The sequence below is a fragment of the Trachemys scripta genome, chromosome 9, assembly GCF_013100865.1.
Source record: "Trachemys scripta elegans isolate TJP31775 chromosome 9, CAS_Tse_1.0, whole genome shotgun sequence".
Lineage (NCBI taxonomy): Eukaryota > Metazoa > Chordata > Testudines > Emydidae > Trachemys > Trachemys scripta.
Genome location: NC_048306.1, coordinates 23,479,345 through 23,504,314, shown reverse-complemented (window position 1 = coordinate 23,504,314; position 24,970 = coordinate 23,479,345). Strand labels below are relative to the sequence as shown.

The 24,970-nt window shown below is 43.1% G+C and overlaps 1 protein-coding gene across 5 annotated transcripts in view; it reads right to left on the bottom strand.

Moving 5' to 3' along the window:
- Window positions 1–3,347: 3,347 nt before the first annotated feature.
- The window catches only part of LOC117883282 (probable G-protein coupled receptor 83), a 38,252-nt gene continuing 16,629 nt past the window's right edge, over window positions 3,348–24,970 (bottom strand). For 4 of the 5 annotated variants that reach the window (XM_034782448.1, XM_034782453.1, XM_034782449.1 and 1 more), the window contains 2 exons: window positions 19,314–19,922; window positions 3,348–4,165 (listed from right to left, as the gene is read on the bottom strand). In XM_034782448.1, coding sequence (XP_034638339.1) covers window positions 19,328–19,922 — 595 coding nt within the window. In that variant the 3' untranslated portion in view covers window positions 3,348–4,165; window positions 19,314–19,327. The remainder of the gene's footprint in view (window positions 4,166–19,313; window positions 19,923–24,970) is intronic. The other variant, XM_034782451.1, reaches the window with a different exon arrangement.

Here is a 24,970-nt window from a genome sequence, read left to right as displayed (position 1 = left end):
TGACTTGTGAAGTCATTTACACCAATATAAAAGGGGCAGGGGTTAAGCATTGTGAAAACAGAATGGTAGCATTTTATACCCACTTCACATTCATTTTGCTTGGGTGCAAATGAGCAAACACTAGTGCAAGGCAATGGAGAATCAGGCCCTAAATGTGATGAGCAAAACTACATGAGGTGAGCCAAATTCAGAGCAGGTGAAAGTGTGTTCAACTCTGTTGACATCAGTGGTTTTGCATCTACTTACACTTTATTATTTTTTGGCTATTATTATAGCAACAACTCCATGTACGCACTTTACAGACATGTAGAAGAAAAAGTACCTAGTCACAAAAACTCATGATCTAAATAATATACCCACTCTGAATCTGGCCCATTGTGTATCTAGATTTCAATAAGGAAGAGCACATTTACATGTTTCAGTTAGAATCAATTAGAATCTGACAGTTTGCCACCTCCCCAAATGTGTTAGCATTGATGGCTGTAAAATATACAGACAGTGACTTCCAGGTGAGATTACACTACAGCATAGCTCCTACCATCTCAGCCAATGGGAGAGCAGCTCTCTTCAGACCAAGAGGGTCTCATATGGATTCTCTGCTGGGTTAAAGTACAAACAGTAGCTCCTGCCATTGGGTGGGGACTGCGCTAAGTATGTCCAAGTGTCTGGTCAACAGATGTATAGATGTAACAAACTCCAAAAAGAACTTAAGTTGGAGAGACTGCCCCTCTTCTACAGTGATCCGTGGAGTTGCTTGAACTGGAGCTCCCTCAAAGCTATGGACTGTTACTTAAAATCCCAAACTATGGTATTTGTTTCTCTGCCACACTTGGTCAGACTGAATCACTCACCTCCCAGTAAATACAAGTAAATGTTTTGGATTTTGCGTCACATTTTATCCAACTCCCGGAGTTCTGATGGATATCTGAATCAGATTGAGGATCTTTCCTCCTTCTGCTACTTTAGTCACTCAGTTTGTCATTTAACAAGGCAATTCATAGAGACCGATTGCTCATCTTAACTGGAACAAAAGGTAAATCTCATTACCTAGAAACAAATGCTTTCACACTGTGACAGAATATACCCCTGGCTTCACACCCTATAGGCTACTGTATTAACATTTGTATAAAGCAGGGGTAGGCAACCTATGGCACGTGTGCCGAAGGCGGCACGCGAGCTGATTTTCCGTGGCACTCGCACTGCCCGGGTCCTGGCCACCGGTCCGGGGGGCTCTGCATTTTAATTTAATTTTAAATGAAGCTTCTTAAGCATTTTAAAAATCTTATTTACTTTACATACAACAATAGTTTAGTTATATATTCTAGACTTGTAGAAAGAGACCTTCTAAAAAATGTTAAAATGTATTACTGGCACGTAAAACCTTAAATTAGGGTGAATAAATGAAGACTCGGCACACCACTTCTGAAAGGTTGCCAACCCATGGTATAAAGTATGCCTTATGAGGAATCATTTAAAAACCTCATAATTTGATGATCAGTAATAGCATGGCAAAATGCACGTAGGTGTGTTACATGTGAAGTTATAAACATGAGCTGAGATCATGACTAAACGTATCTTTTTCCAGATAAATGTGGGCAGTGGCCAAACACATTTCTCAGAGACAAAGGCTGACGGACCATTACCTACTAAGTGGCCATTCTTTGGCAGGAAAGGGGTAGGGGAATAAATCTACATCTTAGCAAAGAAACAGCATGGAGTTTCCTTCCACGCAGACTGTCTGTCTCATTGCTCCCAACTGGGGAAATGCTTCTCAAAGAGGGGGGACAGGACTATAATAGAGGTCTATAAATCATGACTGATGTGGAGAAAGTAAATAAGGAAGTGTTACTTACTCCTTCTCATAACACAAGAACTAAGGGTCACCAAATGAAATTAATAGGCAGCAGGTTTAAAACAAACAAAAGGAAATATTTTTCACACAACGCACAATGAACTTGTGGAACTCCTTGCCAGAGGATGTTGTGAAGGCTAAGACTATAACAGGGTTCAAAAAAGAACTAGATAAATTCATGGAGGGTAGGTCCATCAATGGCTATCAGCCAGGAGGGGCAAGGATGGTCTCCCTAGTCTCTGTTTACCAGAAGTTGGGAATGGGCAACAGGGGGTGGATCTCTTGACAATTACCTGTTTTGTTCATTCCCTTTCGGGTACCTGGCATTGACCACTGTCAGAAGATAGGATACTGGGCTAGATGGACCTTTGATCTGACCCAGTATGACTGTTCTTATAAAAAGAAGTGGTAGACACTCCAAGAAACCCCTCTCTCTCTCCCTGCCCATCACATTCTTTGCACCTGAAAAGACAAAGGAAGCAGCTGTTGGACTCTGGGGGAAGGGTCCTGACCTAAAGAGTTCAACAGCTGCTACCTTTGTCTTTTCAGGTGCAAAGAATGTTGCTCTGAAGGCTAGGAAGCTTTGAATCTAATATAATTTTTAAGTTAAGTACCAGTAAGCGTTTTATCTTGTAACCATTTCTGACTTTTATACCTCATTACTTGTACTCACTTAAAATCAGTCTTTGTAGTTAATAAACTTGTTTTAATCTAATTCAGTGTGTTTAAATTGAAGACTCTGGATAACTATTTAAAATAATAAACTGTCATATTATTCCCTTAAAGGAATAACAGGCTTATTATATTTGTACTGTCCAGGAGAGAGCTGGGCAGTACAGGACAAACATTTCTGGGGGAAGATCAGGATTGGGGGTGTATTGAGGTTGCCCTGCTGCATAACCAAGGCTGGTGAGAGCCAAGGTATGGCTGGCAGGCTGTAGTACACACAGACATAGCTGGGAGTGACTTACATGCTGGAGGTTGTTTGTGAGCAGCCCAGATTGGAAGCTACAACAGCAGAGCATTATAAAGGGCACCCCAGGTTACAGGGCATGGGCGACACAGTCCCCTCCCCCCCCACTAGTCTGGATTGTGCCCCAGAATGTCTCACACACATAAAAGGAGATTGTAGAGTACTTTCTATCCAACATTTCACCTACCCTCCAACTTTTCTAATTGGAAAGGATAATTTTACTTTAGATTCTAAGGCTGGGCTTTTCAAAGCAGACAGCCACCCCACTTCCACTGAAAATCAATTAGGTATCTACTCCAATAGGATCCTTTTAAAACTTCTCATGACAGACATCACTAAAATGTGTCGGAAAATGCCAGTGAAAATAAACATCCATATTAATTTCAGCCCCATTTTCAGAACACAAAACTGGGGGAAATTGTGTGACAAACGTTGAATTTTTAATGGCATACACTGAATATAAATTTATTCATTTGAAATCACCCATAATGAGCCATAATTTTGCTAGAAAGTGTCCTGTATGGGGCAATCCGGACTTGCGCCTGGGAGCTGAACTGGGTGATCCCACAGTTTTTGTTTTTTTCTTCCATCTGTAACTTTTAACATTCATAGACAGACTTAGGGATGTGACATCTTTTTATTCATTTCACTTAATACATACAAACTTTCTATTTGTTCTAAGGCCCATTTTCTTTGCACAATTTGACCAACGAGGAACACAGTTTATTTATTAACTAAAAAGCCCAGACTAATGATGAGGAAACATTTCCAGGAACTTTGAACATCAGCTGGGTTCTTGCTGTGCCAGAAGCTCCATGCCATTATGCCCCAGTCACCAAGAGGTAACTAGGAAACATCACACAGTCATGATAGCAAGGAGATGCAGTAAATCTACAGACCAGACGGGATCCTGATGCTTTAATCTCCATTGCTGGCTTTTGAAAAAATAAAAAGTTACATCTGGACAGATCAATAACTCAGACAAGCACAAGACCCTTACTGGAAAGTGAAGGTTGAAAGTCATAATAAAAGGGAAAAACATCTGCTTCCTGCACAGCTCCTGTCAAACATTTTTATAAAGTTCTAAATCATTTAATTGTGATTTGTGAAAAGGTCCAAAAAAAATCAGGGGACAAAGTGAGGAGAACTTTTGAAGGGAATCCCTTGCTCTTTTTATTCCATTTATTTCTCCTCCTAATGGGTGCATCTTTTTAGATTCTCTTCCCTCCTCTCCAAACCCCATGATCAAAAGTGTAATTCTGCTCTTTGATCTCTCCTGTGCTTCCATTGAGTGTTGCTTGACATGGCACTTCCCACCAGAGTTGCAAAATCCATTCATCCTGAGTGAGCAGAAAATAAAAGCTGAAATTGTTAGTGACAAATATTCGCGATTCCCTCCCTCTTCTTCCCCTTTTCATAACAAGAAGACCATATACATAGATTCAAGAACAATACAGACAGGTGAGTTGACAAGTGTTTAGGCTATTGATTAGTTACTGAAATTCTCTTGGAGGTGGAGGCCAAAGACCTGGAGGGTAGATATACTCTTCTCCCAGACATCACTTCTCAGTGAAGCTGTGAACTCGAATATCAGTCATATTGTGTACACGGCTATCACTGAAGCTCAGAGGTTTACAGGACTAGACATTTTGTACATATAACAAGAGCCTCCAGAGATACACTAGATAGGATATAAAATTTAGAAGGGATATAAACTTTCATGTTTCAGGGCATAAACCGATCACTAACTTAGAAAACTTAAGACAAAACTTCCTTTATGGGCAGGTTATTCCATAATTGTCACTTATAGGGTTTTACGCGCCTTCCCCTGAAGCATCTCATACTGGCCACAGGAAACCAGAATAGATAGACCACTAGTCCAACGTCATATGACAATACCTATGTTCCTATCTGCTATAGAGACTCAATAAAGCCTGTCCTAGAGATCAAGCAGTCTTTAAAAGAAACCAACAGTCTCTTAAATAGACAGATTTCCCTATCACAAAGCCAGACCCACATTTTCTATCAGGTTCAACAAGAGGAACTTATTTGTGTGCACATATAATATTGGAAAGCTGCACTTGAGAGTCAGTTCTGTGTCCAATGATGACACCATGTTGTACAAGCAGTTTGGTTCAGGTGAAATGGGAAGTAGAGGTCAGGCTTGGCTAGTGGGAGAGCAAATTGCAAATATTTAGGGCAAATATTGTTTAAATGTATTAAATGCATCTTCATTTCTACATAAGAAAGTGCAAGGAGTGGGGAGGTAGATTTGTCTTTTTGTTTTAATTTGGGGGGAAATTGTGGTGTCAATTTAAAAAAGGGGCTAATAGCAATGACTTGAGCCAGAAATAGATGCTATCCAAGCTTTAGACAGACAGATGATATGCAAATTTCCCTCACTCAGATCTTCCAATAAGCCTCAGTTCTACTTAATCAAATTTAGCCCATGGCATGTCTATTGTGACAATCAGCATGGTTTAGATGCCAATTCTGGACCCCTTGTTATTCCAGTCCTGGTCACACACCATTACCACTGTCCATGAATCTCACTGCAGTTAAGTTCTATTCCAGTCCTCAGACCCCTACACAGCTTTGCCAATGCATCTGTCATAAAATACCTTTGAAATGACTAAGCACAGGCTGCTAATCATGGCAATCTGTGGTGGTTTTGTTACTGGGAAAGATGTCCACTGAGACTAGATTGATAACCTAACTCTCTGAAGTGTCCTAATGAATGTGTGCTGATGTCTGCTTCAATCAGAGCTGGGGTTTGGGTAGGAGTTATTATTGAAAGTGAACTAAACCCTCTTACAAGTTTCATAAGAACATAAGAATGGCCATACTGGGTCAGACCAAAGGTCCATCCAGCTCAGTATCCTATCTTCCAACAGTGGCCAATGCCAGGTGCCCCAGAGGGAATCAACAGAACAGGTAATCATCAAGTGATCCATCTCCTGTCACCCATTCCCTAGACTATCAATCTAGTCTCAGTGGACACCTTTCCCGGTAACAAAACCATTTCCTGAAAACAGAGAATAGGGACACCATCCCTGCCCATCCTAGGTAATAGCCATTGATGGACCTATCCTCCATGAACTTATCTAGTTCTTTTTTTAACCCTGTTATAGTCTTGGCCTTCACAACATCCTCTAGCAAAGAGTTCCATAGACTGACTGTGTATTGTGTGAAGAAGGGAAGAAAGAAAAAAAAGCTCCGCTTATTACAACTTCGATAGCTAAGTGCTGAGCATGAACACTGCCAGGTCAGATCAGAGTGGCACTGCTAAGCTCATGAGAACAAACAGTGCTCTGCTACAGTGCTGGGCACTGGGGCTGTCCAGCCATCCGTTATCTAGGTGGGAAAATAGAGTCTTGAACCATGGCAGAAGGACCTCCCAGTAGCTGGTACTAGTCAGCAGAGAGTGTAGTGTTGAATTCTCTCTCTCTCTTCCCCACAGCCTTCAGTGAAAGCAAGATTGCGCCCAGATACTGCAGTCAGTCCATCCATCCCTGTATCAGACAGATTTTATTTTTCTCAAGGCCTTTTTTAGTTTATTTTAGTATCTCGGTGAGCCTGAAGGCCATGAGCCCTCTTCAGGGAATAGATGCTAAAGAATACAAAGAAACAACATCTACTGAGTGTGTAACAAAACACCACTTCATAAACAACCTGGACTGAATGTTCTGACCTGTAGCTGGGCAAACTGTCAGAAGTGGGTCCAAGAGAACTCCCTCTCCTCCCCCAACAGGCTGTATCTAAGCCCTTCACACACTAGGAGGAGGATTAGGCGCTGAGGCAACAATCAAGAAGACAAGAATATGCTTTATCTTCTGTTGCAGCCCTGGACCAGGTGATGAAAGGTAAAATACTGGATTAATAAGCAAACCACTGGCAAAAAATATCTGCTGTCAAAAGAAAAAGGAGAATGCCAAGGCCTGGAACGATGTGCAGCAGATTCAGGCAGGCAATGTGAGAGAAGAATGAAAAGGATGGAAGGATTTCAATAGGACAAATTCAGAAAGAAAATAATGACACTTTATTCAGAAAGCTGGGACCATATGCCATAGCAGTGAGTGAGGGAATAGGCTTTGTATGTGTTCCGCTCATCTGACTTTCTGCTATATCTGAGCCTTCAAAGCTAGCAGACGATCCCTTAGAGCTTAGCTTCTTTAAAGAGTGTCTGAAATAAATTACATTTGGTTTAATAAATCTGCCTTTGTGTCCTTCAGAGGTTTCCAACTGGGGTTTCATCCAAAGTGTAGGAAGTTCAGAAATGTAGCTTACCTGCTGAAATTACGCCTGTGTCGCTAAATATATGATGTGAGGGCAGGGCCGGTCCACAGCATTTTGGCACCTGAGGTGGGGAGCTCAAATGATGTCCCCATACTCCCTTGCTTGGGCCAAAACTTTGAAAGGTCTCAATTCTGCCTTCTTCCTGTTCTACTCCTCTCATGGTACTGCTCTGCTACCTACCCCAATAAAGGAAAACTAACAACTTAAAATACCTTGTTCAAAAATTTTAAGTAACACTTAACTTTCAAACTCCTGAACAGCAAATGTAACTTTTCTTGTCTACATAGTAAACACTGCCATTTTTATCTGTTTGAATAATCAAAGTGGTGCTTTCCGTGCCTTCTTGGTTGCAAAGATTTGAACTGCTTCCTGCTGAAGGTCTACAGTCTAGAGCTCATGCTCTATTGAGATGGTTGCAAGGCCAACCAGCCTCTCCTGTGTCATTGTGGAGCGTAGATGTGTTTTTATTAACTTCAGCTTGGAGAAGCTACGTTCTCCACTGGCAACTATTACAGGAAGTGTTAGAAGTATGCACAGAGCAACAAAAGCATTTGGAAAGAGGGTGGTCATCTTATTTGTGCACATATATTCCAGAATAGCCTTTGGAGTTGATCCTGCTGAAATGTATCTTGAAAGGGCTTTCAGTTCATCACCTAAATCACTTGCATCAATATTGTGCATGTCATCATATGTCAACACTGTCTCTAGTGTCCTGCATTGCTGGTGTAGGTCTTCTTCAGGTATAGTGAGGAGTTTTGGAATATCATGCAACATCCCAAATATACTGCTGTGTTCCTTGAGCTGCATGAAACGTTCTTGCAACTGACTGTATTGCACAATCTAGTATCTGGTCAAAGAATTCAACTTTGAATTGTTGTTTGGGGTCTCTTATGGAATTATCCCGTGCCTCGTAATCAAAATGTCTTCTTTTCGGTGACACTTGTATTCTTGAATGTGTGGGAAAATAGCTTCAGTGTGAAGTTCCTCTGCCAACTTCTGTGCACTCTTCAGAATGTTTTGAAATCCCTCATCTGACCGGTAAGACTGTAGGTATGACTTTGCTTTGTCCAGTTGCTCCATTGCTCCAGATATATCAAGGTCAACAACTTGGAGTGTCTTGTTTACAACATTTATTTCGAACAGTATGTCATGCCACAACACTAAGCCACACAGAAATTTGAAGTTATGTATGTTTCTGGTGATTCCATTTCCCTCTGTCATTGTTCTCCCATGAACAGTTCTTGTCATAGCATTATCCTCTATAATGGCAATTATGGCATCATCTATCTTCCCAATTTGGTGTTTGACAGGCTTTATCACCTCCACTTGACTTTCCCATCGTGTGCCACTCAGTGGTTTCAGTGTCAGAGAGGATGTTCCCAGATGTGGCTTCAAAATTTGCCATCAATGAGTTGATGCAGAGAAAAATACATAGATGCTTTGAATTACATTAAAAATTTCATCAGCCTCACTAGAAGCTGATGCTGTATCACTGACCACCAAGTTCAATGAATGAGAACTGCATGGGACAAAAAAACCTCGAGGGTTTAACTNGCATATGCAGCAGCACCAGCCCCAGCAACCAGCCCTATCCCTCTGCCAGCCCCCCCTGCAAGGGGGGGGCCGGACAACTCCCTCCACCCTGTCTCTTATGCTTCCCCCCTGCATTCCCCCCACCCTGCCCCCATTCCACCTCTTCCCCCAGTGACCCCGCACTCACCGGCAACGGCGGGAAGTGGAGAAACCCGGCCCCAGCCTGCTCTACTCCGCCAGCTCCCAGCCATGGTGCTCTGCTTCCCGCCACTGGTGAAAGGATCGCCCCCAGCACTTACCAGCAATGGCGGGAAGTGGAGAGATGCGGCCCCAGCCCACTCCGCTTCCCTTGCCCCTGGTCCCAGCCATGTTGCTTGGGTTGGGGAAAGGATCGCCCATGGCTCTCACCGGCGGCGGGAAGCGGAGTGCCACAGCTGGGAGCTGGCAAAGTAGAGCGGGCTTGGGACAGGCTACTCCACTTCCAGCCACTGCCGGTGAGTAGGGAATCCCTTCCCCTAAGCGCCCTCCCCCGAGCGACACAGCTGGGGCCGGGGCGAGGGAAGTGGAGCCAATACCCCGGGCCACTCTGGGCATGGGGGGCCCCCAAAAGTGCCCCCCCACAGTTCCTGCTCCCAGACCCTGGGGGGGGGGGGGAGGCCTGGGGCCCCACACAGCCCCCCATGGGGGTCTGCATAGGGCACCCAAATGGCTAGGGACGGCCCTGGTGGGGACCTATTTATTTGAAACAGTGATTTTGGCTCTTTGTAAACTATATCTTTGCAGTTTGCTTCTGAACTGCTTGTCTGTTTGTTTCCCCTCCTCTGATCTTGATGGGAACAAATCTAAGTATGGTTACATTTGCATCTTCTTCTAGGTCATCAATGAAAAATTCAGTGTAGTTTCCTATAGTGACCCCTGTGATACTTGCTACACTTGGGACTTGAGTCAAAGCCCATTGAAATCAATGAAAATCTTTCCATTTGCATCAGTGGGCTTTGAATCAGGCCTTTGGTACTGTTTCACATTCGAAGGGCTACAATTAATGATTATACTGTTTCTCCTTCATCGGCTAATTTCTGATTCATGGTGGGTTATCTTTATTTAGCTGGCATTTTTCCTGCGTCTTTGTTCGCTATGTAGTGTGACCGTATAACGTGTTTCTGAAATTCAAATATCCTCTGCAGCACATTCCCCATTATCTATTTCATCATTAATTATGCTGAAGGTCATTAGATTCATTTGGCTTGAGCTAGTGTTAATAAATCCATGTTGTTAATTGGTCATTAGACACATCTCTCCTGAATCCTCACATATTGACTCACATCAGCCTGTGTTCCAAAATTTTCCCTGGAACAGACATTTCACCAAACCTTCAATGTGACAGGCTTGCCTTCTAGTGAAACTGGGGTACAGGAGAGGAAGTTCTGGGGTTTCCTTGCCAATGACTAATTCACCAAATCACCCATTTGCCTAGATGATTTATCATTGAGAAGTGTCAAAGGCACAGAACTCAGAACTATATCTACAGAACATGAAAAGGTCAAGATCATATAAACCTCCTTGAACGCCTCTCCCTGCCACCCCAAAACTCCACTTGAAAAGCCTAATAACTACATTACAGAGCTGCCTGCTTCCCTCAACGTCTATGCCCTACTGCACTGTATCAAAGAAGCTCTGTCCCTTGGCCAAGAAGGGGCCACTTGTACTTGGCCAAAACTGGGCACTCAACTCTAAATGAATGGCAATCATGACCAGAGAGAGTTCTTGGATTTGTATCTCTCCATCTTCCCCACCTTAAATAAGTATCCAGGACTCTATCCTGAGAAGTAGTGACTGTGAAATAGATTTGGGCATCATGGCGGATAATCAGGTGACCATGGGCTCCCAGGTCGGCACTGTGGCTAAAAGGACTAATGCAATCCATGGATGCATAAACAGGGGAATCCTGTATTTGGCACTAGTGTGATGGCTGTTGGAATACAGTGTCCTGTTCTGGTGTCCATACATAAAGAAGGATGTTGACAAATTAAAGAGAGTTCAAAGAAGAGCCACAAGAATGATTGAAGGATTAGAAAACTTGCCTTATGGCGATAGATTCAGAGAGCTCAATCAATTTAGCTTAACAAAAATAAGGCTAATGGATGTCTTGATTAGTCTATGAGTACCTACAAGGGGAAAAAAATATTTAATAATTGAATCATCAATCTAGCAAAGAGAGATATAACATGATCCAATAGGTCGAGCTAGACAAACTCAGACTGGAAATAAAGTGTAACCTTTTAACAATGAGGGTATTTAACCATTCCGGCCTTGGAATCTCTGAGCATGGTGGTAATGCCACAGCAGCCCCATTTCAAGTCACTGGAAGTCTGAAAGAAAATATCCAGACCGCTACCAACAGTAAGGGGAGATTATTATTGTTATTATTAAACATTTATATATGATAATGCCTACAGCCCTGCCAATTTGGAGCCCCATTCTGCTAAGTGCTGGACAAACATAGTAAATGACAATCCTGGCCTAAGAGATTCACTTTTGGGTCCAACAGTATCTTGATTTTTTTTATACAAAGTTGATTAAGACCCCAATTCAATAAGGTACTTAAGCACATGATTAGTCCCTCCGGAGTCATATGCTTAAATGTCAGGCGTGTGTTTTAAGTACTTCGTTGATTCAGGCCTTAGTCTGTGTTCTAGCAAGGACAGATTACATGTATTTTTCAGAACTTTAGACCAATAAAAAGGATACATATATTATTATAAAAAGTCTAGTGCATGCAGTTGAGTTTAGTGTAGATACAATTTCTTGCCACTCTGACTTTGCTAGTCAAACCAGCCGGCGTACCCTTTTTCTATCACACATTCTATCGTTAACTTAAATGTGAGAGAATTGCTGCTATCGGTGTCTTTTTTCTTTGCTGTATTAATGGGGATACCTTCAAGTGACAGAGAAGCCTCTCGCAATGGGGAAAGCCTGTTGGGTTCTGAATCTCATCCAGGCTTGGTCCTGCTAGTGAAGGCAGGGGGCTGGACTCGATGACCTTTCAAGGTCCCTTCCAGTTCTAGGAGATGGGATATCTCCATTAATTAATTAATTTTATTAAAAAGGCATCGATAATTACTGTTCCAGACAGCAAAGTAATTATCATGATTTAACAGAGCCAGTGTTTAACATATGCTCGTCTAGGGAAGCAATCTCAGCAATGAAAGAAGAGCTGACCTTGGCAACAGATCCAGGGAAGAGGTGGCCAAGTGTAATGGCAGAGAGCTGGCAAACAAGAGGGAAACAAAGTAGACAACCCACCGGTATGAGGAGGGGTATGTTATTCCTTCAAAAGTAAACATGAAGCAATTCAAAAAAAGTAAGGAATATCAAAAGGGAGCAAGAAAATAAATTTAGAAGAGGCATCAAATGTCTTCCAATACCCATGCAGCTGACAATGATAATAGAATAACTTTCATTCCCATAGAATCTTTTCAGCTGGAAGGGTCCCAAGTCATTTTATTGACTCTGTATAAGGATTACTCACTGAAATGGAAGATGTTTCTGGGTGGACCACAGCAGCCATTCTATGCCAGCAATGTTGCCTAATAGTGTCAAGCAAGAATAGTAAAGAATAACTTCTGTAGTTTAATCTACAAGAGGACTTCAGGGCAGGCACAACATAATCATGGGAATTTGAATTTGATCAGAGGACTGAGGCCAACACCCCACTGTCTACAAAGAGTGCTCATATGCTCTTTTAAGAACCACAACTAGTCAGATCCCCAGTTCTATATTTCACATGAAAGATGTCAATATTTGTGTTGTTGCTATGATTATTTTATAGTACCCCAAAGCATGATAGGAACTTTTACAGAACATATAGAAAGAGATGGTCCCTTCTCTAAAGAACTTAGATCTCATATTAGATATAATGTGATCAGTGGGGATAACAAACTGTAGAGAGGGATGGGGAAAGAAATTACAATGGTTACAACAAGGTGCTCAGATACCAAGGTTAACCACTTTAGGCGGATGCGCATCTTGGTGGGTTATTTTAAAGGGTATCTGAACATATTTAATAGTCATATATTAATTGGCTTTGGGGAGATTTTCAAAGGCACACATGGTAGTTAAAATCTCAACTCCCATTGACTTTTGGTTGTTGTGACACTCTACACCCCAAGGGAGCATCCTATAGCCCCCATATTCATCATTTGTATAGAACTGTGATATTGCATATAAAGCATGCCATGTAAGGTACCATGGGAAAGGTTATGATCTGCTGAAACCTACTGTTCCATCTAAATATGTATATCATTAATCCATATGAAGTTTTGAGAATGTGTTGTATGGTTGTCACTAAAATATGCTGTGAGTTGGGGAATTGCCCAGATATTAGAACCCCAGAGACTAGGACACAAGAGTTGGGGGAATTTGGCTGGTGCCTTTCTCTGTGTGATTCATGAGTGGCTCTGGGAGCATTCATGCAATCTAGCTGGGTGTGGGGCTCCACCTGTGGTCGTGCTGAGTGATAACAGCACCTGGAGGGGTTTGCTGCTTGTCACTAGCAAAGCATTGTGAGAGACAGCCCAGGCTGGAGAGTTAAGGGGGTACTGCAGTCCCACAGTCCCAAGCTGCACCCAGGGGATCCCATCACAGAAATGTTTGCTTAGATTAGTCTGTATTCACACAATCTTGTTTCTGTGCCATGATGGAGGACTGAAAGACACTAAAGAATAACAAATAATGAACATGTTTGTCAGGTATGGATTTTCAGAAGAATAATCCGGTGTTAAAAATCAGCAAAATGTTCAGGATATGTGAATGTTTTCACGTGGTGGTCATCTGAATATTTGTAGTAATAACAAGACCTCATTAATCACAGTGAACCCAAACTTCTTGCCTGCATTAACAAAAATATTCATTAACTGGTATTTTTATCATTCAATTAGCACTGTGTCCATATCAGAAGATAAAGGAATATTCTGTGCTTTATTTGTAGGTATGGTGCATCTCAGTCCCTCCTATTCTCTGCTTGTGGCACATAATGGTTTTGTCTCCTGAAGGCTTGGTTTAATTTCCGTTTTGGATTTAGCACACATGTGCTGTGCAGTGTTGGTGGCCTGGGATACAGGAGATCAGACTACCTGATGTGCTGGTCCCTTTTGGCCTTGAATTCTATGACTTTGTGGTGTGCAAGCAATGTTGTCCGCTGGGATCCAGTGATCTTAGACCTTGCCTTCCAAGGAGTTCTTTCAGGTCACGCTTGAGAGAAAATACAGATGTTCCTTCTAATTTTACTACTGCAGCATATGGCAAAAGCCCCTCCCTTTGCCTGTTGGGAAAATATTCTTCCATTTTGTTTTCAGCTATGACTTTGCATTGTGATCAGTGAGGTAATTAGTTTGTGGTGTGATAGATTTTATACACAACTGGGCAGTTGGGCCATCCCGTGAACTTTTCTTCTGGGAGTTTAAAACAAACAAAACTATCTTTGCTAATATAAAAACATTATCTGCTTCATCCTCTATCTGCCATATTCTCCTTTTTTAATAACACTTCCTAATGAAACTCTCATTCGGGATTTATAATTTAGCAGATTGCACTTGAAACCTGGGCACTTCACTGATACAATCTTGAAGGCTGTTTATTAAGAGTCTTCAGCAGGCAGACTTACTAAGAGGGAGAACAAAGATGAACTGCCATTTAAAGAACCTTGTGCAAGAGATAGATGTTGAGCCCTGTCACTATCAGCTGAATTAAACAGCCCCAAGGCCTGTGATAAAATATATTCCCAACCAGAAGACTATGATATGGGGGTCAGCTACTGGAAAAGGATTCTTTGGACAGTAGAAGGCATTTGCCCAGTTTGGGGGCCTTAGAAAAGCTTTAGGTCAAATGCTTAAGGTGTGTGTGTGGGAGGGGGGGAGGGGGAATCAGTTTTCTAGTTCTGGCTCTACTCTTCCACTCTATTACCTGAAGAATCCTCATCTACTTTCTCTATCTTCGGTTTTAAACCACCCATTACCATATCTTATCTGTCACTAGAGCAATTTCCTTTGCTGATTACATTGTCAAATTGGTCAAATGATATATGACCTCTGAAGGCTCCAAGCTAGTGGATTCAAACAATAGGTTTTGCAGGGTGTGATTTCAGAACTAGAAAGATAACTTTTTTGTTCTATGGTTACAAATTAAATAGATAAGAATCAAAAGGAGAAAAGTCCCCAGGTTTGGAGAATGAACTGGTGTCAGGAAAACGGAGCCCTCTCCAGATATTCTATGTCTCTGTCTCTGGTTAGCATTGTCCCTCTCTTCTACCAGTATATTTCATTCTGTTCCCTACCCTTCCCCAATCTAAAGGGAGAGGCTTCTTCTTCCAAAAAGAATTGCCTTTAAAAATATTTCTGATATACCCATTTTATGCATGCGACCCACCATACATTTTCAAGCTGTGAGCTCAACTCTGATGCTACTAAAAATTGAAAGCCTGTTTATTAGAAGTTATCTGTCTGGTTTATTGCAGGGGTTGCTCTCGATCACATTCTAGTTCCAAAGTCAAGAAACAGGGCAATGGCAGAGCTTGGATTAAAACTCAGGTCATCTTACTTCCAGGGATGTACCCTGTCTATCCACTGGACCATACTACCTCCTCTGTGGTTACAATACATTACTGGCTAAGGCTATGTCCATGGAGGATGCTGTGGTTCAGACTGATCTGCACTTTTTGGCCTAGTACAATATAATTCCCCCGTTATTGCCTTATTGATACTAGGTAAAATGGGATGTTTGCCAGAGCAAGTCTTCAGTTTAATGCATTTGTCTACCCCCTTCTTGAATAAAAAGTTCAAAAACCTATTCCCAGTAGTTAACAGAAGTGAATTGGTATTTGCCAGCGTAAGTTTCCTGCTGTGAGACACTTAGTTTACTGCAGCCTGTCTTCCTGCTCTGTTGTCTGCTAAATGAGTCCTTAATGTCGTTTTGAAATGTCTTAGTATTTCTTGGAATAATTCTTTTTTCACTGACGTTCACATAAGAAAAGCATCTCTCTCAGAGAACAATGTATTTCTCTGAGCCTAGGGACTTGGGAACAGAACTTAATTGCCTCGGGCGGGGTTTATCTGCATTGGGCAGTAAGTATTTGTATGTAGGACCAAATAAAAAAAAAATTACCCTTAATACCTGCCTACACTGAGAAAAATGTCTGTATTTGTTATTGGTACTTAGATACACTATGGTAGTGCCTAGAGGTCCCAATCGAGATCTGGGCCCAATTGACAAAGGCACTGTATAAATGAATAGCAAGGGACAGTCCCTGCCCAAAGAGCTTGGAGTCTAAATAGACAAGACAGACAGAGTCATAAAGAGGGGAAGTCCCTTGCCTGAGGCCAACTAGCAGATTGGAAATAGAAACCAAGTCTCCTGACTCAGGGTGAAGGACCTGTCCGCTGAACCACGCTGCCTCTAGGTGTCAGACAGGCAAAAATGTTTTCCTTCTTTTTGAATGCTCTTAAATCTTTTTCTTCTTTCCTGACTCTGTCACCCTGTGTCTCCCTCTCCTTTCCTGTCTCTGTAGTTCCCTCTAGCTAATGGAGTTGCTTCAGCATAGTTAGATTAATCTTTCCAAGGAAAAAATAAAATCCTCACTGTTGCTGTGCTCCTGTAAACTCGGTTGTTTAACTGAGACTATGATGTAACAGGCAGTAACGCTATAGAGTAATATAACTGTTAAGTTAATAAATGTTACAGTCCTGAGAAAACATTCATGGCCTCTAGCTTAGTGCCAGTGTAAATCCATTCACTCAATTAATGTTGTTATAAAAAATCCCAAACTATAACAAATCAAACTAGGACCTGATATTAAAGTGCAGTTCCACTCTGAAAAGTTGCTATGTAATAATGACCCACAGTCCATGGACATGCTCACTGTGTGTGTGTTCTGTGTTATATCTGCTAATGTTGCTGCCCAAATCAGTTCTGTCTGCTTTTACTCTTGTTAGATATGCAGAGCTAACGTTGCAGTGGGAGAGTGAGCTGGATTCATAGATGTGAAGGCCAGAAGGGGCCATTAGATCATCTAGTCACCTCCTGCATAACACAGGCCACAGAAATTCATCCATTATTGAGACCAAAAACTTGAGTTTGACTGAAGCATAGCTCCCAGAAAGGCATCCAGTCTTGATGTGAAGATTTCAAGAGATGGAGAATCTCCACTTCCCTTGGCTGTTTGTTTTAAGGAAGTGGCTCTCAAACTTTTGTACTGGTGACTCCTTTCACAGAGCAAGTCTCTGAGTGCGACCGCCCCCTTATAAATTAAAAACACTTTTTTATATATTTAACACTATTATAAATGCTGGAGGCAAAGCGGGATTTGGGGTGGAGGTCGACAGCTCCCGACCCCCCATGTAATAACCTTGCAACCCCCTGAGGGGTCCGGACCCCCAGTTTGAGAACCCCTGTTCTAATGGTTAATCACCCTCTCTATTAAATATTTGTTCCCTATTTCTAATTAGAGTAGGGCTGGCTTTAACTTCTAGCCATTGGCCTTGTTATGCCTTTTTCCACTAGATTAAAGATCCTTTTAGTACCTGGTATGTTTCTTCCCCTGAAGGTACTCATACACTGATCAGTTCATCTCTTGTTCTTCTTTTTGTCAAACTAAAGAGATTGAACTCCTTGAATCGCACAGAAAAGCATTTTTCCTGCTCTCAAATTATTTTTGTGGCTCTTCTCTGCACTTTCTTCGTTCTATTATTTCAACATCTTTCTTAAAAGGTTGACACCAGAGCTTGTTGCTGGATTCCATTTAACTATTTGCAGTTATGAAAATACCTATGCACTTTCCACAAGAGTTGGAGTGGAAATCTCAGCATCTGCCCAAATTCCTACACAGCTTGGATTCCATTCTGGTTCCTGCATCATTTTTAAAGTCAATTCTAATTGCAGGGATAAACTGTCCTCTTCAGTTATACCTATTGGAGATAATGCCCAAAGTCACATAGCAAGTCAGTGCCAGAGCTGCTCAGGCTCTGTCTTCAATTCACTGGTCCTGTCTTCAATTCACTGTTGCATTGATGTCCTGGTGAAATTCTACCTCTGATAAATATATCCTGGTTACCTAAATTTCCCTGCAGTTTCAATGGATCCTTCCTCACTTTCTGGTGTAACCTGTTGGCAGTGGTGTTATTAGCTGTTAAATGGCTGCCATGTTCCATCGCAAAGGTGGCTGGACCTCAATAGTGGGTGAAGTTATCCATATAATATGCACATTTCTGTTAGCTTTCAAGGGGCTTAGAGATCATTAGACATAAAAAACCAGCATATAAGGCTATTTTATTTGTCAGGATTGTGACATGGATATCTGTGGCATTCTATGAATAATAAATGTATTCATGTCAATAGCAGATACATGACATAGCTTCCTATTTCCACAGGAGTTTGGCCAGGCTCTGCTTTGTCACCATCATTGTTTAGTATTAGTATGAATTGGTTGATGGAGAAGCTTGAGGTAGCGGTGCTGGAATGGGGGGGAGGGAAGGGGCCATGCCCCGCCCTTCCTCTTCCCCCAAGGCCCTGCCCTCCCTGGACAAGCTGGAAGCCAGAACTAGGCCGGGGAGCCCGGCTCCTCCACCTGCCCGGGGTGAGTGGGGTCCGAGAGCAGCCCCTGGCCTGTGTCTCTGCCCCCTGGCCTCCCCACCCATGGCAGATGGAGGGTCTACAGCCCCCCCCACAGCTGCCCGCATGGCTCTTATCATGGCCCAGCTGTGCTCTTCGGCCCCCAAGTCCTCACCCCCAGGCCAGGCCGGAAGCCAGAGTGGGGTAAGAGCCATGCGTGCAGCTGAGGGGAGCTGCAGGCCTCGCGGTCCCCCTACTTTTAGGAAGCATCTGTCGCCCCTGGCTTGAGGAGACATCTGTCAGTGGCAGTGAGCTGAACACTATTCTGCTTCAAATAGGAATGGAGAATAACTGACTAGGCAGTGATACTGCTGCAAAAGACCTGGGAGTTATAATGGATCCAAATGGAATATGAGTCAATGTGATGTAGTTGTGAAAAAGGCTAATATCATTCTGGGGTGTGTAACCAGGAGTATTGTATTTAAGACAAAGGGGGTAATTGGCCCGCGTCACTCAGTCCTGGTGAGGGCCTCAGCTTGGAGTACTGTGTCCAATTCTGGGAGCCACACTTTAAGAAAGATGTGAACATACTGAAGTGAGTCCAGAGGAAAGCAACAAAAATGATAAAAGAGGAAAGACTGAAAAAACTGGGCATGTTTAGTCTTGAGTCAGACAAAGAAGCTCCTCTCTTGTCCTCATTTCACCACACACTCTCCCCTAGACAAAGCAGGGAAGCCTTTGTAACTCACCTGGCGGCTCCTGATTGGCCATTGCCTGACCCTTCAAGCTGCTGGAGGATCAAGTCTTGTTACTATCTGAGCCTGAGTGGCTTATCTAGACAGGTGGATGCCAGGCCAGTGATACCCACAGCAGGGGACAGTGAAGGCCTGGCATACCACATCACATCTCCCTTTTCATGTTATGCCTCTGGATCAACAATATCCATAATCTCTCAATTCCTGGCATACTTAACTCCTCTACTAAAACTCCCCCCCAACCTGTTGACACGAATAATGCATCATAAATAAAGCCCTTTGCCACCAAACCTTTTGAACTCACCTTGAATGTCCAACTCACAAATCTGTGTTGACTGTCTGCACATTTGTGGTGGAGCGAATGCTCTGTGAGGAAGGCCTCTGCTTGTACCTGGCTTGCTCGATCCATGCCTCTCGATAGGCCATGATCACAGCTGGCAACACATTGTCTTGTGTTTGTGGGACCTTCTGGCACATGCTGAGTAAGGACTTGAGCTCTGAGCGGAAGCTTTCGTTCAGCCAGCAGTAAATGAAAGGGTTATAGCAAGTGCTGCTCATGGCAAACCAGTGCAGAGCAAAATAGAGGGAGTTTTTGGTCTTGATGCCAAGGCTGGAGATGAGCACTACATAACAGTTGAGTGGGAACCAGCAGACAGCAAAGACCACCACAACCAACACCAGCATCTTGATACTCTTCTTCTTGTTCTTGTGGTGGGTGATGTACTGCTGCGTGGTGATGTCCCCAATGGCATTGCGCAGCCACAGCTTCTTGGCCAGGTGTGTGTAGGTGATGGTGATGATCAAAAGGGGCAACAGGTAGAGGAGGAGGAAGGTGGAAAGGTCCAAGTATTTCCACACCAGTTCTGCAGGCTCAGGAAAATCAGGAAGACACAAACTCCGGACAGTAGCTTCCCTTTCAAAACAAAAAAGTATTTTTTTATAGTATGTGGCCACAAAAACCTTCAAGCAAATTCCTGCATTTCCCAAACCAGCGTGGGACTTTCAGGCCACAATATAAATGGCCTGTCTGCTGCACTTGTGGATATCAAAGAGTTAGTATTGCCACCACTGCTTCCATAGGACCCAAATCTGCTAGCCTTGTGTACATTGAACCATACCTTAATATGCAAGTAGCCTCATTGCAATCAATGTGACTACTCCCATAGTAAAATACTACCAGATGGAAGGATGGCAGAACCTGGCTCATAGTAACTAATATCCTTCAAAAGGGGAAGAAGTACCTTCCCACCTCTGTCTTTCATGTCACCCCACTTCCAACCCCCCTCCCCTGACTAGAAAAAAAATAAATTACAGATGTGACTACTTATAGATACTATAACAGTGTAACTGCAAGATGTTTGTGTGCATTCTTTATTACCCCGGGCCTTATATTTGTGACACTTTTCCTTCTCCATATCCCCCTCTGTTTGTGTGTATATGCCACTTGTGTCTTCTTTTGAGCTCCTTGGGACAGAAAACATAACTTTGTCTGTCGAGCATCTTACACTTACTAGTGCTGTAAATAATAAATGATAATTGAGGGGTGGGAAAGGCTAACTGTGCAGGACAGGTTATGAAACTGAATACACAGTATGCAGAAGTGTAAAAATAGTGTGTGTTTGTGTGTATGCACGCGCACGTGGAGGGGAGTGCTGTATAATTTTGATTGTGGTATGTTTGGGCGGAGCTGCAGAAAAGTAACAAAACGCTACTTCTCTAAGGCTTTGCAGCCAATGATCTCCAAGCAGATATTAATCAAACCCTCATCACCAGGGCCGACTCCAGGCACCAGCAAATGAAGCAGGTGCCTGGGACGGCCAATGGGAAGGGGCGGCATGTCCGGTCTTCGGTGACAATTCGGCGGCGGGTCCCTCAGTCCCTCTCGGAGCAAAGGACCCGCTGCCGAATTGCTGCCGAAGACTGAAGCGGTGCGATTGAGCTGCTGCCTAAGTGCTGCCGATCGCAGCTTTTTTTTCTTTTTTTTTTTAATTTCCTTTGCCGCTTGGGGCAGCAAAAAAGCCTGAGCCGGCCCTGCTCGTCAACCCTCTGTGTTAAAGGAATATAACTATCCCTGTATTGTAATTCTGTTTATGAATATTTTACACTTCTATAGGCCTCTTTCTCCATCGCTTTCAAAGTGCTTGGCAAAGCTGGGTAAACATGATTATCACCATTTTATAGAAAAGGTAACTGATACAGAGAGGCTAATGGGACTACATCAAGAATTAATATGGCCCATGCTGCTTAATTAAAATACAGGTCCATATGTGTATCATACATGTGTAAATTAGTATTATTAAGCACAATAATAATATTCATACTATCTACTTTTACACTAAGATAAAAGTGCTAATGGTGATCTATGGTATAAACTGATTACTTGTTGGTGTCACAGCATAGTACTGCACACTAGGACGTTTATACTTTCCTCTGAAGCATCCACCATTGGCCACTATTGGATGGGCCATTAGTCTGTTGCATTATGATACAAAGGGAGGGCAGTTCCAGTACAATCATTCTAGTGTTTTCACAAAGTGGAAGATGTTAGGTTCTCATCCTGACCAAGGAGAGCAGCATTTCAGAAAAGTGTTAGACTAAATCAGGTCCTTGTATCCTAATGGGCTTTTTTGTCATCATGGTGCGCGCTCCCTTGTATTGAGGTCCACATTCCTGTTGTCAAGAGTGAATGACATGCTTTGTGTGGGTTTTTTCCTGAAGTATTGCATTATTCTAAACAAGAAAGGCGTATTAACGAAAACTGAAATCTTCTCTTGGAAGCCATTGCTGAGAAATGGGCAGTTTTGTTTGTCATGGCATGAGATGGGTCCTCACGTCCTCTCAATAAGGTAAGAGAAACCCTTGTGACCCATTTTTTATAAACAAGATATCAAAGGCTGTCTTAAAGCAAGTAACTGCAAAGAAAAGAGAGTTCCCTAAAGGAAGGACAAAGCAAGGACAAAGCCCCATCAGACCATTCTTAGGAACACTATACAACCCTCCTAGTCATCTCCCCCACACAGACCCCAAAGGGACAAACAGAAGGCAGGAGTGTCTCTCTGTAATATCCCAAGCTGTGGGCTCCACCTAATGACTCCCCATGCTTCCCCAAGCTCACAGGTGTTGCCTGTTAGTTGCCTATCATATAGGATCAGGTTATCTATTAATATAAGTTAAACAATTTCTCAGTGCCCCCCACCAGAAGGGACTGAACATTCCATCGACCAAAAATAAGTACATGTAGCTGGAACTAATGAACTATTAAGGGAGGTGGTGACACACACATTTATTTCCTGGGGGTGTTTTAAACCCATCTTTTTCTGTCTCTCTCCCCTTCTGCTTTGTCTCTCCCTACCCATCTTCTTCCTACCTCCGTCTGTACTCAGTTGCAGTCACTGCAGGCTTCTTAATCCCTGTCAGACGACTTTATTCTCTACACTTTGATTAATATCTTTAATATCCTGTTGTCAACCTCCTGCATTGACTATTATGCCATTAATAGAAGACCCTCCAGAACTGATTTCTGTGAATGTGGGATGACTGCAATCCTCAGGGGAGGTGACAAATGTCAGGTGTGTAACTAGAAGGATTTTGGATTTTTAGGGCTTGGAAACTTTTGATAATAAGGAAGTAGATGCAAATAGAGAAAGCAAACTTTGAGACAGTCCTTTCTGGCCTTAAATTCTCTGTCACGGTTTAGGGCAACTGCACTCACAGGTGCTGACTTTCCAATGTGTGAGGGGTGCTCAACCCCAGGTTCTGCCGCAGGCCCTGCCCCCACTCCATCCCTCCCCCCAAGGCCCCACCCCTGCCTCTTCCTGCCCTGCCCTACCCACCTCTTCCTGCTCTGTTCTGCCCCCTCCTCCGAGCATGCCATGTTCTCACTCCTCCCTCTCCTCCCCGAAACAGCTGATTGTGGTGGGTGGGAGGCATGGGGAGGGAGCAGGAGGCGCTGAATGGTGCGGCCCACCAGCAGGCAGAAGGTGCTGGGGGGAGAGAGAGGTGCTGATGGAGGGCTGCTGGTGAGTGCTCAGCACCCACCATTTTTCCCAGCCCCAGAGCACCCACAAAGTCAGTGCCTATGACTGCACTTGGATTCCCCCTCAGTGGTCCTGCCAGGGCATCCACTCTCTGCTTCCAGCTACCCAAGTGTTCTCTCTCTTGAGTGGAAACAAGCGTGTCTCTCCCTTCTGACTGGGGTTTTCCCAGGCTGGACAGTTCCATTGCCTTCACTCTGTCATTCCCAGCATGGACAGGTTACCTTAGGACACCTACTTGCCTTCTCTTCAGAGATGGACAATACTGTAATTGCTACAGACATAAATTCAGTTCTTTCTAGTCAAGCCTATTTTATTCTTACAGTACAAAGCATTACAGAGAAAACATATTAAAATAAATAAAAGGACCTAATAAGCTTACTAGAGTTCATCCTCACTTTATAAATTAAATTAATGGAGATATCCTATCTCCTAGAACTGGAAGGGACCTTGAAAGGTCATCAAGTCCAGCCCCCGGCCTTCACTAGCAGGACCAAGTACTGATTTTGCCCTAGATCCCTAAGTGGCCATCTCAAGGATTGAACTCACAACCCTGGGTTTAACAGGCTAATGCTCAAACCACTGAGCTATCTCTCCCCCCTTTCTTTTGAGCTCTGGCAAGTGCATCTTTTAATACCCCACCCTAGGGGCATCCTTCTTGTTACAAGTTCAACAGAGCTTCAACTCACAACAAGTCCACTCAGAACACGTTCCGTTCCCTTTTTATACAGTTCAGAAGTCTTAGAACTGGAGTTTCTGGAGGCAGCTAGTAAGTATACAAAGGATCTCTCCCTCCCCAGGGCATATCTTCAAAAGGTTGGCTTCGGAGGGGAAGAATTTGCATTCCTCTCACCTCAATGTATTTCCTAAGGAAATCCACTTCCAACACATTGTTCCAAAAAGATCTTTGAGCTTTCTCATACCTTCCAGAGATTGCATTAATCTTGTCCTTCTGCTAAAGAAGTTCCATACAATCTCACAACAGTACATAAACATTTGCATTTGTAATACAACAAACTCCAGAGGTGCTAACTTTAATTCAATAAGGTTTCACTTAATTCAGTAAAGTTTCTCTTAGTTCTGTAAGGCTTGTTCAGAATATTACAGGCCATTATCAATTCATATCATTAAAATGGGGTCATGACCCACTTTGGGTCCCAACCCACCGTTTGAGAACTGCTGATCTAGTCTAACCTCCTGCATATCACCACCACCACCCAGCAGCCAAATACTAAACCTAACAAATGAAATTAGACTTAGGTATTACAGCCCTCAGGAGCCTAAACTATTATGTGCCACAGGAAGAGATGATCCTGGAAAGCAAACTGCATGCCACACTTCAGAGGAAGGCAATTCTTCCCCCCCCCCCCCCCCCGTCACTGCCAATTTGATCCAGGGAAAAATTCCTTCACAGCCCCACATTTAGTGATCAGTTAGACCCTGATCATATAACCCGAATCTGTGCTCTGACCTACCTTTCTTACAGATACCACCAAACCCACTCACCAGCAGCTGGCACTTGTTGGGGTTACTAGGCCTGCCTGAGTCAGAGTTCTTCCATGTTTAAACTCTGTCCTTCCATGTTTAACTCTAATCCACCTTAACAGCCAAGGACAGGAATTGGAATGTGTAAACAGCTAGTTAGCAATTACGACCTTGCTCATTTCAGGTACCAAACAATAATGATGAGGTTTGCATATTTCTAGCTGGAGAAGGGGTAATAAACTAAGGGTAAACAGGACCAAATAACTGTTTAGAGAGAAGTTACTAACAAGCTAGATTTATAGCCCTAGAATGATTTAGTTGCTTAAATGTATAAACATGCCTTTGGTAGAGAGGGGAGGGGGAGTAGGGAGGTGGTAGGAAGGGGGAGAGAGGGGGGGCTTAGTTGTAAAATGTATAAAGAAGAGAGAAACTGGTTTTGCTG